Raw genomic sequence first — 19504 nt, forward strand, 5'->3', positions numbered from 1 at the left:
ACGATATTTTAAAAAAAAAGGTAGCTCAGGAGAGAGAAGGATGAAGCCTGTTTGTCTGTGGCCGATACCCTGAACCAGGGTGAAAAAGGCAATGATGATGATGATGATGATGATATCAGAACGCGTTACTATTTAGGGAGAGGGGTAGAATAATAATGTACAATAGAACAATGAACAAATTCGTTAATCCCTCGAGTATTTTCCAGGATCCACAAACGTGTTCATCGGTCTCAGTGACAACAAGATTGAAGGCCAATTTCTATGGCAGGCCTCCAAAACAGAATTGACGTTATCAAAGTGGGCGATCGGTCAACCCGACAACAGTCTGTCAAATCTGGACTTTGTAGCCATTAACGCCAACACGTTTCACTTGACAGTGCTGGACGATAAAGCAACTGGATATTTCATCTGTCAGAAAGGTTAGACGTTTAAGTCTTGCTTCTTTTTTTTTGGGGGGGGGGGGGGTAGCTCAGTTGGTAGAGTATTCGCTTCACGATCAAAGGAAACCAGATCTTTTTCCTGACCCCCCCTTCCTTCCTGTCCATCCAGCAGTGATTGGGTAGCTGGATCAATTAGATCTGGCGGAAAGTACTTTCCGATAGACTAGCGTCCTATCCAAAGGGTAGCAAGCAATTGTTATTGTCCGATTCACGCTATAGGAACCGGAAAAGCTCCGGATCCATGGGCCTAATGACTCTGAAGGACTACTTTATTTTTTTCTTTTAAAAACAAAACAAATCTCTGTTCAAGTCAAAACGACCAAGCTGGTGAAAATTGAATTAGAAACATTAGACTTGTGCCATATTTTTTCTTCTCTTATTCCTTATTTAAAAAAAACCCAGTCTTTCTTTGTGTCAATTTTCTCTAATGCTTTCCAACATCATAATTTTGATGCGAGTGGTCACATGTTTCATTTTACCGGTACTAAATTAATCTAATATATTTTAGTTGTTCTTTAACCCAATAAATAGTCCGGTTATTATTATTATTATTATTATTATTATTATTATTATTATTATTATTTATTATTATTATTATTATTATTTATTATTATATTATATTATTATTATTATTATTATTATTATTATTATATTATTATTATTATTATTTATTATTATTATTATTATTATTATTATCACCATCATCATCATTTTTAAATCATTATTATAATTATTATTATTATTATTATTATTATTATTATTATTATTATTATTATTATTATTTATTATTATTATTATTATTATTATTATTATTATTATTATTATTATTATTATATTATTATTATTATTATTATTATTATTATTATTATTATTATTATTATTATTATTATTATTACGATTATTATTATTATTATTATTATTATTATTATTATTATTATTATTATTATTATTATTATTATTATTAATATTCATTTTTCCAGCGTTGAAACGATCTAAAATACCAATAAATCTCTTTCCATTCTAGGTTGGAAGAAGCCCCAGACACATTTATACAACATAGCATTGCCTGATCTGAACAGTTACCATGGCGACCTGAAACAAGAGACCTATCTGGAAGTGTTAACCCGGTTTACCTCGCACAAAGTTTACGTCAAGTTGTGGCTGTTTACACCCGTGATGAACTCATACTTCTACCATTACGTCACCCACAATGACATCTTGAGATTGGATCTAACCAAACATGTTTACAGCGATCAATTTGGTAAGGGGTCTTCGTAAACTTATAGATAGTATACGCTTAAATAAGAAGCTCACAACACTGCCATCCGGAAGTATAACTGACCAACACACAAAACTCTGTGTTTCCATGAACTTTTATAGTCTGAATGATACAGTTCAGTGAGAATTAATCATAAACGTGGATGTCAAAAAACAATAACAAAGACCTGAGTGACGTCAACTTCGATCTATCTATAGCCTGACTTAAGTTAAAGCAGACCTTCAGAGCCATTGGACCCATGGAGCCGGTGTTTATCCCCCGTTTCTATAGCGTGAAACGGCCAATAACAATTGTTTGATATCCTTTGGACAGGACGCTAGTCTATCGCAAAGTACTTTTCGTCAAATCTAACATATTCCGTTACCCATCCACTGCTGAGTGGACAGGGAGGCGGGGGGTGGGGGGGGGTGGGGTCAGAAAAGAAATCTCGACTGCACTCCAGATCGTTCTTGGTCCCTTTGGTGTGTGAAGCGAGTGCTCTACCAACTGAGCTATCGGGACCCCCAAACACAAGTCTTTGACCACAAAAGAAAAGAAATCGTGAGTTGTATTCAATAGTTGAATCAGTGGGATGATTTGTCTCCTTGAACACTAGTTACAACAACTTACTTGACGATGCACAATTCTAAGACAGGTCCCAGAGTCAGGCCATACGTTAACGAAGGTTACGGTTGAAGCGTAGTCTTCCTAAGCAACAGGAAACTCAAGAAGAGTAAATCAGAGAGTCTTCAGATGAACTCCTTCCCCCTCGAACATGCGTTTCCTTAATTTCTTACACTCTAAAGGGACTGGGCATAGGCATCGTAATCTTATAGCCTGACAGTGACCAAAAAATGACGTCAAAAGACACGTCTTTGGCCGCAGTAGTGAGTTGTATTCAATAGTTCAACCAGTGGAATTATTTATCAAATCACTAGACGCTGAACAAACCTAAATATATCTTCAAATATAAGTCCAAGTCAGTCTTAGCATTGCCATCGTTAACATATAGCCTGACACTAAAATTCACTGAGACCCATATATTGACGTCAATTTTTAGGATTGCAGACTGCCTATTGAGTTGTCTTTAGTAGTGGTCAAGGAAACAAGTGGTCCAATTGGTTGAACTGTTGAATGCAACTCACGATTTGTTTTCTTTTGTAGCCAAAGACTTGTCTTTTGACGTCATTTGTTGGTTAATGGCAGGCCATGAGTTTACGAAGGCCACGATAAAATCCACTAGTTATTTGATAAAATAATGATCCCATTGGTTGACCGATTGAATACAACTCACGACTTGCTATCTTTTATGGCCATAGACTCGTCTTTTGGCATCATTTTTTGGTCAGTATCAGACTATAAGTTAACGGCGGCAACGGGCCTAGTGTCGATATAGTGGCTATAATTTTTCTAAAGCCACACTTGAACCCATGACACTGGATCTTATTCACTACTAAGGACAACTCAGTAATCATTACGCTAAAAATGACGTCGAAATACGAAGGTATGTATTATATTGGCAATTGCCTAAAAATAAACATTTGAATTGCGCATTTTATATATTTTACAGTATTTAACTTCTAAGTATAAATTTCTTTCTACAATATAAACGCTCGTGTTCATACTGTTTCCCCTCTAGGGATCAATGAAAGAAGAACACGGGTATCCACAAGTCATCCGGTATCGATTACATTGTACTACGTCATTGATGAGGTCAAGGTCACGAGCCTTTTGTATACTCCATTACACAACAAAGTTTGGCCCTCAAGTTACCTCGTATCTACATCCGGTTTGACTAAAGATCCAAATGATATGATCTGTAAGTTCATTATGAATTTATTACAGCAGTTGTATGAAAATGATTGTAGTACTGGAAGTGGTATTGTAGGTTGTTGTAATTTGGTGGTGGTGGTGGTGATGGTGGTGGTGATGGTGGTGATAGTGATGGTGGAAGTCTGTTGGTAGTTGTAGTGATAGTTGAGGTGCTAGTAATGGTAGTAGTGGTAGTAGTGATAGTAGTAGCGGTGTTAGTAGTAGTAGTAGTAGTAGTAGTAGTAGTAGTAGTAGTAGTAGTAGTAGTAGTAGTAATAGTAGTAGTAGTAGTAGTGGTAGTAGTAGTGGTAGTAGAAGTGGTAGTAGTAGTAGTAGTAGTAGTAGTAGTAGTAGTAGTAGTAGTAGTAGTAGTAGTGGTAGTAGTAGCAATAGTAGTAGAGGTATTAGTAGTAGTGGTAGTAGTAGTGGTAGTAAATAGTTGTAGTAGTAGTAATATTAGTAGAAGTGGTAGTAGTAGTAGTAGTAGTAGTAGTAGTAGTAGTAGTAGTAGTAGTAGTAGTAGTAGAAGTAGTAGTAGTAGTAGTAGTAGTAGTAGTAGTAGTAGTAGTAGTAATAATAGCAGTAGTGGTAGTAGTAGAAGTAGTTATAGTAGTAGTGGCAGTAGCAGCATCAGCAGCAGCAGCAGTAACAGTTGTAGCAGCAGTAGCAGCATTTAACTACAAACGTACATCTCTCTCAAAGCAGATAGAATGCTTTCTGCCTTAAAGACATGCATAAGTCACACAACACAGTAAACTATAATATAAACAAAGGAGAAAAGTTTTCATATAAATATTTAAAGAGAAAAGAGCAGATTGTTTAAGACTAAAAGGTCAAAATGATGAAATAACTTCTCTCTGCAGCCTTAAACGTGTCGCAAGAATTCAAAGTTTGAAATTGTCAGACAATGACTTCAGTACTGCCGTACCTTGAACAACATGTAATACAGTATTTAAAATTTTGGCCAGAAAACTCGTCCTTCAGATATTTATTGATAAAAATAAGTTCTAGAATATATTCAGGCGACTGTTTGTCAAACTCTTAAAATGCGACCACTACGTCCTTTTAACCAATTCGTACGTTTGCGTACAGGAGACCAATGAAGTTGAGAGAATTCTGGCTTTGCCTCATCATGTTTTACAATTTCTTCGAAATGAGTCGTTCTGCATTAGTTTTGACCCTTTGTTTACGTTAAGTATTCTCAGTAGATGTTCCAAAAAGGATAGAATTGCAGAATAGTCTAACTTTGATAACATTCCCTTTCAATACTCACAAAAGCCCCATTGAAAACAAATACAAAATAATATATTCATCTTGTTTTCAGACAACCAGATCGCGTTCATCGCAGCGTCTGAACCTACGGATGTGACTTTCCGGTTTCCGGGACACCAGGTGGGCAATGCTGTCCTTAACATTGGAGGGATGGAAGTCAAGTAAGTAAGGTTTATATCGACATGCACATATTTGAAGGTCTGATAACTCAATTTATTATGGGCTTATTATGGAATGCAATTTTTTTTAAATGACGCAAAAAAGTGTCCAATGTTAAATCAGGCCCATAATTGGGTTAGGATATCAGACCTGTATATTTGTACACGTCAGTACATATCCTCACATATGACCTGTGACCTTAAAATGGTATCATGTCGAATTGATCTATATGCTTAACGTTAGATGTAAAAAAATACTTGAGCTTTCATACTGCCACAACCAGATCACCAATGACTCTGAAAGATATTCAGCACAGCGGAATTTGAGAGCGACCGACCTTCCCCACCGCTTGTCACTCAGTTATTTAGCCATACACGTTGGGTTTTGGCTACGATTTGCTTTGCCCAAGCCTGTCCCCAGATTGTCACCGGTAAAACTCTCAACGTGTATGGCCCTCTTAAAGCTGAACTTCTCTGATATCCTTACAAGAAACAGTAATGCCATTTCCTTCAAATTGTCTTTGTTTCTTCCAGTGTGACAGGCGACATTGAGATCAGCATAGGGTTTTCTCAGACTGGCATTCTACGACTCACCGGCAGTCTGGATGGATTGTTTATCTACGCTTCTCATCTCCTCTTGATTACAGTTACCTCTGAGATGGTAAACAATTCGTTTTATTATTACACCCTTATCTTCTTCTTTTATTTTTTAAAACTAACTAGTAAAAAGCCCGCAATTTCGCGGGGAAAGAACTATTTTCATTCGATACTGTACTCACCATCATTTAATGAGGGCAGATTGGTAAACAACGTTGTCTGTGTAATTTGTTATATCTTTGGTTGATTTTTCTGTGTGGCCCAATAATATATTTAATAATATATTCCCTCAACTAACCCCAAGAAAAAATTAAACCTAGTACCTTTAATTAACCCCAATAGGAAAAACAAACTCCCTAGCACTTTAATAATACTTATGACTAACCTTAATAGGAAAAAAAAAATCATCCGATCTCGAGCTAACCCTAAAAGAAAAAATCATGACAAATTGAATAAATAAACGCCTGACAAAAGATCAAAGGTGAAAATATAAATTTAAAGAATACTGGGGATGTAGGAGCTTTTGGAATGTCTCCCCTTTACTTAACTTATGGAAAAACAAACTTCCTAACTTCCTAGCACCTTTAATAAGACTTATGACTAACCTTTCGAGCTAACCCTAATAGAAAAAAAAAACAACTCTCGGACTGCTTTGCACTACCTTTCAATATTTAACAAATCAAAATGGCGGCTGTAAATCAAAACAATGGTCAAATTAAGAAATTTTAAACTTTCACAAATCTATCAAGGTTTGTTCTAGAGTTTTTAAAATACTTCTAGATATAATGACAAATTGAATCAATAAATGCCTGACAAAATATCAACGGTGAAAATACAAATTTAAAGAATACTGGGGATGTAGGAGCTTTCGGAATGTCTCCCCTTTACTTAACTTATGGAAAAACAAACATCCTAGCACCTTTACTAAGACTTATGACTAACCTTAATAGAAAAAGAAATATCCTCGATGTCGAGCTAACCCTAATAGTAAAAAAAGAATCAAAATGGTGACTGAAATACCTTCATGTGATCAAGTGAATAATATCACTATGAATGCCACGATTTGCTGAAAAATGCCAACACCCAAACACACAGGTATACACCACACACAACACACACACACAAACACAAACACACACACGCACACACACAAACATACACGCAATTAGAACATAATAATAACACTGATCACCGCTAAATCAACAACACAACGGAAGTAATAATAATACTTGATGTCATAAATAGATGACGCAAATTGACAACTTTTTACAGTGTCAAAATTAGTTGATTTTGGGAGTCAAGTGTCGTCGTTGGTACATATTTTATGATATCTGTTTGACTCAACAAACTTTCAAACTGACTTTAAATTATAAAAGGAAATCAAGTTATCTGTTTATCTATCTGTAAAAAATACATTTCTAATTTTCAAATCTTTCAGTAGAGTTGTGCGCCCTGTCAATTTTTTTATTTACTCAAATAAGCACAATGTTCTCCACAATGCTATATTTTTTTAAGAAAGGATATTTCCTTTGTGACCAAAGCATGAGTTAAAATCCATAAATGCACAATCATGAGTCATCAATCGTGCTTAATATTCCGCGTAAAAAGTAATGACGTAATTACACAACGAGAGAGAGAGAGAGAGAGAGAGAGAGAGAGAGAGAGAGAGGGGAGGGAAGAGAAGGAAAGATGAGAGTATATAGAGAGAGATATATATATATAGAAGATATATAGAGAAGAGAGAGAGAGAGAGAGAGAGAGAGAGAGAGAGAAAGAGAGAGAGAGAGAGAGAGAGAGAGAGAGAGAGAGAGAGAGAGAGAGAGCGATATACTAGTTACATTAATAGTTGGCATTTTCAATTCAATTCATTTGTGGTGCCTTCATTTTTTAAAAGTTTTACGAAAGATTTTGGATTAGGAGGGGAGAATGATAAGATTAAATAACGTTTATTGGGTTATAAACACTCGGCAAGTTAGTAAACATCTTAAATTAAAACTCGTGTTTATAACCCAATAAACATGGGTAATGTAAACGTTGATTACTCGAAGCTCGAAGAAATAAATAACAATGTGAAATTGAATGTCTTCAATTGAATTTTTCAATTTAATAAACGAAAACAGATATCAAATTATCTCATTCGTCTGTCGTGTTTCATTCATCCTGTTTAGTTGATAAAGAGGATACCCTAAACGTCCACATTATCTGTTTTCGTTTTTTAAATTGAAGCTTACATTCAATTTCACATTGTTATTTCACATTTTTTTTCCAGACAGATACAACGCTGTTAACGGCTAGGTACTCATTTTACACCTGAGTACGGTGAGAGAATGTGAGTAAAGAGTCTTATCCAAGGACTCAATTATGCGCCGAGTGAGACTCGAACCCAGGACTTTCCAATCCGAAAGCGAGTGTTATACCTGAAGACCACATAGCTGGTCTCAGCAGAGCAGTTTGACCTAACGTTATTTTTTCCCTTATATGGTGTAACGTCGATATATCAGGTATGACAGGACCAGACTAAAATCCCTGTTATAACCGTGACCTGTTATAGTGAAAATCAATTTCATCACCTCTACAGGAAAACCCAGCTCGTTTCTTTATTCTTAGTATTTTGTCTGCGCCCGACGTCATTATCCGGAAGATGGCAGAGGACGGCAGTGCTGGGTCGTCGGAGTCAGTATCCGATGTGGGTTATCCCTTATACAGTGTAACGTCGATATATCAGGTATGACGGTACCTGACTAAAATCCATGTTATAACCGTGTCCTGTTTTATCCAGAACCTGTTATAGTGAGAGTCAATTTCATCACTTCTACAGGAAAACCCGGCTATACCAGGAGGTCTTGCACACATCATGTCCCCCATTCTACCTTCTATAGTGCTGGCTAACTACTACGCCACGTTCCCGAGTTTTGCTCGTGACGGCACAGGTCAGAATCATTTCACAGATTTCTACACGATCATCAACCTGGCCGCTGGCAACGAAATTGTGGTAAGTCACGTGATGGCACTGAGGCTCTGTTATTGCGGCTTTGTCATCTTATTTATTGTTTTGTTATAAACGGTTTTACGGCGCTTGGGACACATTTAGGTCATATCAGCGCCAGTCAAAAGGAAGTAAATGAGATTCAAGAAATTACAATAAGAGCAATAAAGAAAAAGTAAGACAAAGGGAAATGGTACAAATATAGAATAGATGTAAATCCAAAAGAATACTATCAGTGTACTTAGTTTGAGATCACCTGAATGTCTCATTTAGACACAAGCAAAGGATTCCATTAAGAGGAACGCACTCAAATGGTTGCATTATACATTCCTATTTTTAAAATATATTAATACATAACAGAGAGATGATTTACAAAGGAAAAAAAATATCATCTCCAAAATCTTTAACTCTACATTTGACTGTTTCCAGCTCTGCCAAGAAACCCAACAAGGGAAAGGACAAAACCAAGACCAAGACAAAAATATATTTAAAAACGGTTTCTCATGAATTGTACTCAAATGATCTGAATATCTCGATAAGCTGCGTACAAATTTTAGATAAATAAATCGCAATGGATAAGATATTTGTGGGTTCAGGCTGATTTCTTGGGAATGAGAGATAAAGATTATAATCTAATCATCTCAATCATAATCGTGCGGCTATGTGGTCTAGTGTTATGACACTCGCTTTCGGATCGGAAGGTCCTGGGTTCGAGCCTCGCGCTCGGCGCATAGTTGAGTCCTTGGAAAAAGGCTCTTTACTCACAATCTTTCACCGTACTCAGGTGTAAAATAAGTACTGGCCGTTAACAGCGATGTATTCGTCCGAAAAATTGTAATATCGCCTAACAGGCGCCATGTCCCGTCCTACTTGTTAAATGTCGCTGTTGACCAAGGACCCCTTGTAAAGCGCTTTGAGCACATTTAGTGGATATTGCGCTATATAAAGCTCAATATAGCTCAATAGCTCAATAATCATAATCTTTTTCACTATCTTCAGCCACCTCTCTCTCTCTCTCTCTCTATCTATCTGTTTATCTTTCTCTCCCCCCTTTTTTCTCTCGCTCACACTCCCTCCCTTTCCTTCCTCTCTATCTTACGCTCTCTCTCTCACTCTCTCTCTCTCTCTCTCTCTCTCTCTCTCTCTCTCTCTAACACTCCCCCATTCTATTACCTTTTCGTTCCCTGTTTCTCTTTCCTTTTTTTTCTCTTTATTGATTGTGCCAATTAGTATTTCAGTTTCCATTTGTGTTTTGGTTGGTGATTTGCATTAAATAAACCTTTAATATATATATGATATATATATATATATATATAAATTATAAAAATAAAGAAAACATGAAATAATAGTGCTCAACTTTTTGTTAAAAGGAGCTATTTATTAAATATTTCAAGTATAATTATGGACAACTTCTACAATACTGTTTCGAGCATTCACTCTCATCTCACCTTCATATTGAATTGAATGGTGCCAATTCCTGATGAGAACGAATGCTCAAAACAATATTTTAGAAGTTGATCATATTAATTCTTGAAATATACATACAGATATACTCTCAATTCTTGTTCAACTGTCTTTTCTGACACCCCCCCCCCTCCTGTCTCTCTCAAAGATTAAAGGGCTAGAGAATGGTCCAACCTTATACAGGTTTCTCAGTTTTGGGAGAGCATTTGCCATTAACCTACCTTCTGACAGATTTTGTCTGTTTTCTGGAACTCACCAGTTTTACCTCATCAAACACGTTCATTGGAATGATGGAGTCACAGGTGAGAAAATGGACATCAATTATTTTCAACACAAGTAAATTTTGGCAATTGTAAAAAAAAACCCCAATAAATAGATAAAAAGCTTAAGCTTTATATATATTTATATATATATATATATATATATATATATATATATATATATATATATACATACATTGAGCTTTATATAGTGCAATATCCACTAAATGTGCTCAAAGCGCTTTACAAGGGTTCCCTGGTCAACAGCAACATTTAACATGTATGACGGGACATGACGGCTGTTAGGCGATATTACAATTTTTCGGACAAAGACAACGCTGTTAACGACCAGGTACTGATTTGACACCTGAGTAAACTGAGAGAATGTGATTTAAAGAAATCCTTTTCGAAGGACTACACTAATGAGCCGCTCAGAGCGTGACTCGAACCCTGTACCTTCTGATCCGAAGGCGAGTGCCATAGCCGCACATTTGTAACCCACCCCCTCATATTGGTGATATGTCAGGTGAATGTTGATGTCAAGAATCAATTGTATATTATTCTACACCCCCCCCCCCCTGGCCTTGACCCCTCCCCATAGAGAGTAACGCGTTATGATATCAATGTTACAATGATAATTCGTGACGTCAGATTATCTAAAGTGCAATTTTGCTATAATTAGATTCTCTAAAATGAAGTATCATTTCAATGTTTTGAATTTGTCTTTTATTCAAAGACGACGGAATCGGAATCGATTGAGAGGTAAAATAAAAGGTTTCTTACAGTCTTACGTTTTAGAATTCGTACTTTATCCCGAACGCGCACTCGCAATCTCTTGCAGCCATCGGGTCACGTCCAGACTTTCAAAACGCTAGATTGTAAGAATAACTTACGATTTCTCTCCTATTTTTTGGTCTATCGTGGCCTTTGTGACGCAAGCTTGCATTAGAAATCCATTAATGCACAATCATAAATCATCAATCGTGCTTAATGATCTGCGCAAAAAGTAAGAATTTAATTGCACGACTAGAGAGAGAGAGAGAGAGAGAGAGAGAGAGAGAGAGTGAGGGAGAGAGAGATAGAGAGAGAGGCTATTTAATGATATACTTAAAAGTGATGTCGTGATTACAGAACTTGAGAGAGAGAGAGATAGAGAGAGAGAGATAGTTAGAGAGAGAGAGAGAGAGAGAGAGAGAGAGAGAGAGAGAGAGAGAGACTAGGTAATGATATCCGCTAATGTATCGACGTTATATCGTAACTAGAGTGAAATTTAGAGAAGGGCTAGTTAAAGATATACACAAGATGTGATGACGCTATTATACAAGAGATAGATAGACAAATAGATAGATAGATAGATAGATAGATAGACAGATAGACAGATAGATAGATAGATAGATAGATAGAGAGACAGACAGACAGACAGAGAGAGGGGGAGAGAGAGAGAGAGAGAGAGGGAGAGAGAGAGAGAGAGAGAGAGAGAGAGAGAGAGAGAGAGAGAGAGGGGGAGAGAGAGAGAGAGAGAGAGGAGAGAAGAAGTATTGGAAGAGAGAGAGGAGGAGAGAGAGAGAGAGAAGCAGGTGGGGCTACAAATATAGTTGACATTTTCAATTCAACTCAACAGTTTTGTCTTGATTTCTTTAAATTTTAACAAATTTCATGTTATACGAATGTTTTTGGATAAGGCTGTAACGACGGGTACCTGAATGTAGGTCTGACATCCGAGCCCAATTATGGGCCTAGTTTAACAATGACAATCTTTTGCGTAATTTTAAAAAAGATTTCCATTTCAACAATGAGCCCATAAGGAATTGGATTATCAGACCTGCAAATAAATGCACGTCGGGCTGCAATAATAAAATTAAATTTCAACTATAGGTGATCAGCTGCATGACACCAGCCTCTTTCTGATCGTCCTTGAAACCTTTCAGACCTACAATATGGTAGATATATCTCGATGAACGCCACCTGCGAGATATCGCCAACAGCACTGTCACCGTTGAAAATAGAAAATGCAACAGCGCATTAACCCATTCCTTACCAGCCATTTTCAGAATTTTCCCCAAAATTTCACACCCACCCAACACAAGAATAGTTTTTTTCCTACTCAAACAGAACAGCAACAAATACATTCTATGCATAATCTTGATCAGCAAAATGAACTCTACAACACAAAAGAAATCTGAATAAAAAAAGTGCTGGTTGGATCGTAACGAATGTGACGAATGTCCTATGGTTGGTAAGGAGAGGGTTAAAGTTGTCATACCTCCCCATACATGTTTAGCGTTGCTATTGGCTTGAAAAGCGTTTTGAGTACATTTAGATAATATTGTCGTCAACAGCGTTGTCTCTGTTCAGGCTGCAATAGCGTGTTAAAAGTTGTGATTCATCTCCCTACATTTCCATGGTTTTTGTTGGCTTGGGCTCTCTTGCAAAACATTTTAAGCAGATTTAAATTATATTTATCCATATAAAGTTCCCCAATTTCTCTCATGTTTGGCTATGTGGTCTTGTGGTATGACACTCGCTTTCGGATTGGAAAGTCCTGGGTTCGACCCTCGCTCGGCGCATATGCGCATAGATGAGTCCCTGGAGAAGGCTCTTTACTCACCGTACTCAGTTGTAAAATGAGTACTTGGCCTTTAACAGTGTTGTCTCTGTCCGGAAAAAATTGTAGTATCACATAAACAGGCGTCATGCCCATCTTACATGTAAAGTGTTGCTGTTGGCCAGGGACCCATTATAAAGGACTTTGAGCACGTTTAGTGGATATTAAGCTCAATTATTATATTATTTATGTATTTATTTATTTTATTTTTTTCATTCACCAACCAGCACGAAATCCTTGTCGCACCACTGTGCTCCCAAGAAGGCTATGGAGAAGATACTATAGTCTCGCTGTGACCCCAGATGATGACCTGCGTGAGGTCAGCCTCTTTCTGATCATCCCTGAACCCTTTCAGAGCTACGTTATGGTGGACGACATCTTGATCAATGCCACCTGCGACAGAGTTGAAAGTGGGTCTTAGTTACAGGCCGGTTGTTAGAATCTACTGCAAAAGTTATATGCCCGTCCTTGTAATGTTAAACAAAAGTTGCCTGTCCATTTTTTAAAAATGTTCTACAAACGTTGTCTGCCCGTTATTAGAATGTTTTACAAAAGTTACTTGCCCATCTTTAGAAGATTTTACAAAAATTACCTGCCCTTTGTTAGAATGTTTTACAAAATTGTAACTGCCTGGTTAGAGATCGAGATGAAATACGTGTACACGTACGGTGAATGAGACTTTGGATGCTAAAAATAAACAACTAGAATGTTCCAATTTTTATACCATTGTTGTACCAACGACAAATTCCTGTCACCCTTGAACTGATGTTACTAAAGCAGCATTTTATGGCTATCATGATGATGATGTTGAGGATGATGATGATGATGATCATCATCATCATCATAATCAGTATCATCATCATCATCATCATCAGCATCATCATCATCATCAGCATCATCAAGACCAAGCCCATAACTTTCACCGCACACAGGACCGCCACTACTTTCATAACCAACAAGACAACCACAACCACAAACACATACACAACCATGGCTGCCAGTACCATCAACACAGCCACCACCAACCCTATTGCCACTCAAACCACCCCCATTACCGCACCGCCGCCGTCACCCCCATTACCACTATTACCACTCTCATTACCGCTGCTGTCACCCACAATACCACCGCCTTCACCCCCATTACCGCTATTACCACCATCATTACCGCTGCTGTCACCCACATTACCGCCTCCGTCACTCCCGTTACCACTATTGCCACCCTCATTACCGCTATCACCATCCCCATTACCGCTGCTGTCACCCAATTACCACTATCACCACCTTCATTACCACTATCACAACTCCCATTACGGCCACCCCAATTACCACTACCCACATTGCCGACACCGTCACTCCCATTACCGCTAGCACCATCCCCATCACAGCCACCACCACAAACAGCAAAAATAATAATAATAAAAACATAACACCACTACCGCCACCAACTACAAATGATCAATACTCCAACAATCACCATCACACACACACACACACACACACACACACACACACACACTATATATATATATATTATATATATATATATATATATATTATATATATATATATAAATCTAACCCCAACTGGTCAGATTATGCACCACAACCATATCTATCTATAATTCTAGATTCTCTCTTATTTGGATGCTACGTTGATCTCACTGGAATGGTGTTCATCGACGAAGGAAAGCCCCACCACGTCAATATACAAGACTTTGCCTCAGCATTTGGTGCCTATCTCATGGTTACATCACATGACGCAATCCAGTGTCAAGCCATCGGTGTCATCGGCTCAGTATCACCCAAAGAGGTCAGATGAATTAAGAATAAATAACAATAAATAAATTAATAATAGAAATAGATATAGAAATAAATAAACACAATAAAAATGAAATAAAATAAATAAATAAGACGAATAAGTAAATAAAAAAATAACAATAGATAGAATTGAATATAATAAAATTTCCTTTCTTCACACCAAAGGGAAAAAAATTGTCATTAGGGTCTATTCCAAAGGAAAACTGGAATAACCTGACGTCAGACCTATTGCACCTCCGCAAATTTTGCTAGGTTGAGGTGACTTGCTCAAGATTACACAGCAGGGCAGTTGAACTCTGTACCTTTTAGGTACGATACAAAGACCATACCACTGAACCATGCTGCTCAAATAACTTTTTTTTAAAGCCCACGTCTTTGTAATAATATTTTCAATGAGACAATGATCTTTTGGATGATAATAATATTTTTTCAGAAAACAAATTCATTCATAATTCAAGAAATTTCTTGTATTTTTTTTTTCTTAAAATAAAATTTTATAAAACACTCGTTGGATTCTACCAAAGTCCGAGCGTGCCAAAATCAGATCCTCATGGAAGTATATGTCTATGTGTATGTTTGTGTATGCACATCTATCTATGTATGTATATATGTGTATTATATTTATATGACATTTCTCTCTCTCTCTCTCTCTCTCTCTCTCTCTCTCTCTCTGTGTGTGTGTGAGTGTGTGTGTGTGTGTGTCTGTGTGTGTGTGTGTGTGTGTGTGAGTGTGTGTGTGAGTGTGTGTGTGTGTGTGTGTGAGTGTGTGTGTGTGTGTGTCTGTGTGTGTGAGTGTCTGTGTGTGTGTGTGTGTGTGTGTGTGTCTGTGTGTGTGTGTGAGTGTGTGTGTGTGTGTGTGAGTGTGTGTGTGTGTGTGAGTGTGTGTGTGTGTGTGTGTGAGTGTGTGTGTGTGTCTGTGTGTGTGTGTGTGTGAGTGTCTGTGTGTGTGTGTGTGTTTGTGTGTGTGTGTGAGTGTGTGTGTGTGTGTGTGAGTGTGTGTGTGTGTGAGTGTGTGTGTGTGTTGTGTGTGTGTTGTTCTTGTGTGTGTGTGTGAGTGTTGTGTGTGTGTGTGTGTGTGTGAGTGTTGTGTGTGTGTGTGAGTGTGTGTGTGTGTGTGTGAGTGTCTGTGTGTGTGTGTGTGTGAGTGTGAGTGTGTGTGTGTGTGTGTGAGTGTGTGTGTGTGTGTGAGATGTGGTGTGTGTGTGTGTGTGTGTGTGGTGTGTGTGTGTGTGTGTGTGTGTGTGTGAGTGTGTGTGTGTGTGTGTGTGTGTGTGTGTTGTGTGTGTGTGAGTGTCTGTGTGTGTGTGTGTGGTTGTGTGTGTGTGTGAGTGTGTGTGTGTGTGTGTGTGGTGTGTGTGTGTGTGTGTGTGTGTGTGTAGTGTGTGTGTGTGTCTGTGTGTGTGTGAGTGTTGTGTGTTGTAGTGTTGTGTGTGTGTGTGAGTGTGTGTGTGTGTGTGTGTGTGAGTGTCTGTGTGTGTGAGTGTGTGTGTGTGTGTCTGTGTGTGTGTGTGTGAGTGTGTGTGTGTGTGTGTGTGTGTGTTAATTAATTTGTTTACTTATTATTGGTTATTGCCACTCTAAAGCGCTATTGAGCATTGGAATGGATAATGGCGCTTTATAAATTTCCCATTACATTACATTACAAGTAACAACTTATTACATAAATAAATAAAATTGGATCACCCAGCTCTAGCGTGTTGTCTAGCAGAGTATGCTGGAATTCAGCGAGCAAGAATTTGTGCGGCTATGTGGTCTAATGGTATGACACTCGCTTTCGGATCGGAAAGTCTTGGGTTCGAGCCTTACTCGGCGCATAGTTGAGTCCTTGGAGAAGGCTCTTTACTTATATTCTCTCAATGTACTCAAGTGTAAAATGAGTATCTGACCGTTAACAGCGTTGTCTCTGTCCGAAAAAATTGGAATATCGCCTCTACAACATTCTGTTCATTTTAATTGAATTTCATGATGTACAAAAGAAATTTGAATAAGAAAAATGTTGGTTGTATCGTAACGAATGTGATGATTTTCCTATAGCAGTTGGTAAGGAGAGGGTTAAGTGTCTTAATAGCTTACTCACAAGATTTCATTTCCATTTGCCAACATACAGAAAGCAATCGAGCTCGACAGCGTGTATCAATATAAACCCCCAGAACCCACGCCTTCTACAACACTCCCAACCACTTCTACTCCATTTCCAAAACCAACGCAGTCAAGTTCCCCATCGCCTAACAAAAACATTACCTTGATGACAGTTCTACCGTGGAGCAATACATCGAAAGAAAGCCTGTCTTCGCAGTCGCCAACATCAGTTTTACTTCCAACAGGTTCATCGAAAACCACGAGTACGCCCAACACATCAATTACCAAAATATCAACAACGAGAAGCAGCACAACCACCTACACACAAATCCTGCCCATCCCCAATAGTAATCTAACAGAAGAAGAAAAACAACAATTGTTGTTTGCGATAGAAGGCAGGTTAAAGATTGACGCACGGTCTACATCGGCCTTCAAACGCCGGAAGACGTCAGCAGGTGACGTCAGAACATCCTCAACGGCTATCGGATTGGTTGGCGTAGCAGTGATGGCCGTCATCTTCGGATTCATCCTTTTCTCTGACGTCATCAAGGTCATCTGCTTCCATTATGAAAACTCTTGCAGAACGCGGACGTCGTCTTGTCGAAGAGGAAGGAGGGGAAAACAAATGTCATGAACTAATAAGGTTCCAAAGTCGTGAGGTCACTTCCTCTTAAAAACTCTCATAGCAACCAAAAGTGGTTCCATTTGGAAATATATAAAATCGACCATCTCCAAGCAAGATCAACATTCAAGCGCAAAACATTGAACCATTTTAGCAAAAAACATTCGATAAATTCATTGTTTTTTTTCATAATGCAACTGTGCTCATAGTAAAGACCACAGCTTGATTCTTTCTGTTGATTATGGAACCAGAAGGGCCGTTTTAGGCGGGTGTGACGTCGCAATGTTTTATCTCTATTGTCATCTACTAGTTTGTCTGATTAGGATTCAAATGTCTGATGTCACGTCCGCCCAACAGCGAGGAGCTTGTACCTCAAGAAAATCGGAACATGTCATGTGATCAGCATGTATAAAAGTCAAAACATGATCAGATTTATAATGTTTTTCTCACCTGGATACACTTTTATGCTCGTCGGAGAAGTATTTCATAAGGATTTCCGCCATTGTTACGATTGTTTAGAACCAGTTACTAAGTTACTAAAGGTCGTTTTGAGGGAAGTGACGTCACGCCTGTTGAATTATATTGAGTTGAAATCGTGTAACATTATACCCCTCCATTTTACTATGGCACAAGTGGTCTTGTGGTATGACACTCGCTTTCGGGTCGGAAGGTCCTGGGTTCGAGTTTCACTCGGCGCATAATTGAGTCCTTGGAAAAGGCTTTTTATTCACATTCTCTCACCGCACTCGGGTGTAAAATGAGTACCTAGCCGTTAACACCCTTGTCTCTGTCAACAACAAAAATAATTGTAATATCGCCTAACAGGTGTCATGTCACGTCCTACATGTTAAATGTTGCCGTTGGCTAGGGACCCCTTGTAAAGCGCTTTGAGCACGTTTAGTGGATATTGCGTTATAATTAAGCTCAACCCCCAAAAAATATTCTGAGACATCTCTATTATACTTTAGTGAAAAAACCCTCGGCAAGAATTCAGTAAATAGTTTCTTCAGCAAGCATTCAGGTTGACTAAAATGGAAAATAGGCCTCGTTTCAGACACTTTTTTTTTATCTTGTCAAGATTATTAACCTCCAATTTGCTCACTTGGACAACATGGGTGATTCCTGTTGACAACAGGCATCTTGTTTTGATGAATTATCTATATTCTTTCGTGTGATGCCTAGGCGATGATATCTTATGAGATGTCGTGGCGGAAGGGCATAATAGAAAAACAAATAGAATTTGATGCTATCTTGACCACAATAGTAATTCTTCAGGCCAAATCTTTTGAATTCGAGAACCAATCATGGCGTGAAATATTTTAAATAGTTTGACCTCCAATGGCGGGCAGGAGGTCACTTGTTGTGTCTTCTATCGCCCTATATTATGTTTTCTGAATTGCATTCTGTCTTTGCTTTGGAATGGGATTATTGCTGGAGTCCATAGCTGAGAGGGAAACAGTCAAATCATTAGTATTAGTTTTGGGAGATAATTTTTTTGTCCATGTGTATATTACTCTTAGTAATGTGCTATTATGTTTTGTTTTGATTATGATTTGTAAGCATTTGAGTAAAATCCACATATTAGGTTCATGTGCTTGTGTGCGGGTGATGAAATTTAGGCGATCTCAAACTAAGAACACTAGTAGTGTGATCTTGGGATCTACATCTGTTCCTATTCGAACTATTCACCTCTTTTTTTCTTGTGAACTGTGAATTGTTAATCTTGACTTTTTTTTTCTATCCCATATTCTTCTTCTTTTTTTTTTACTGGTGCTGATATTACATAAATAGTGTCACAAATACCGTAAAACCCTCAAAAACAAACAATAAAAAAAATCAAAGATTGATTTTATAAAAAAATGACATGGGTGATATCACTGGAGAGATAAAATAAAAAATATTATCGACCTCCTATATTTGAAATTTTGAACTCGTTTCCATGTCTTGTCTTTTTAAAATGGAATAATCTATTATGATTAATAATAGTAATATTAATGATAATGATGATGATGGTGGTGATGATGATATTACTATTATTACTATTATTATTATTATTATTATTATTATTATTATTATTATTATTATTATTATTATTATTATTATTATTATTATTATATTATTATTATTATTATTA

General features: G+C 37.6%; 1 protein-coding gene across 1 annotated transcript in view; it reads left to right on the forward strand.

Annotated features, from left to right (window-relative positions):
• LOC144959828 (uncharacterized) overlaps window positions 1-19297 on the forward strand; it is a 40304-nt gene extending 21007 nt beyond the window's left edge. The window contains exons 10-19 of the mRNA XM_078892607.1: window positions 207-419; window positions 1465-1701; window positions 3338-3517; window positions 4835-4943; window positions 5475-5601; window positions 8356-8529; window positions 10136-10289; window positions 13080-13262; window positions 14480-14661; window positions 16777-19297. Coding sequence (XP_078748733.1) covers window positions 207-419; window positions 1465-1701; window positions 3338-3517; window positions 4835-4943; window positions 5475-5601; window positions 8356-8529; window positions 10136-10289; window positions 13080-13262; window positions 14480-14661; window positions 16777-17382 — 2165 coding nt within the window. The 3' untranslated portion in view covers window positions 17383-19297. The remainder of the gene's footprint in view (window positions 1-206; window positions 420-1464; window positions 1702-3337; window positions 3518-4834; window positions 4944-5474; window positions 5602-8355; window positions 8530-10135; window positions 10290-13079; window positions 13263-14479; window positions 14662-16776) is intronic.
• The last annotated feature ends 207 nt before the right edge of the window (window positions 19298-19504 follow it).

Source organism: Berghia stephanieae, chromosome 14 (genome assembly GCF_034508935.2).
Source record: "Berghia stephanieae isolate SIO BIC M18660-M18661 chromosome 14, UCSD_Bste_1.3, whole genome shotgun sequence".
Lineage (NCBI taxonomy): Eukaryota > Metazoa > Mollusca > Gastropoda > Nudibranchia > Aeolidiidae > Berghia > Berghia stephanieae.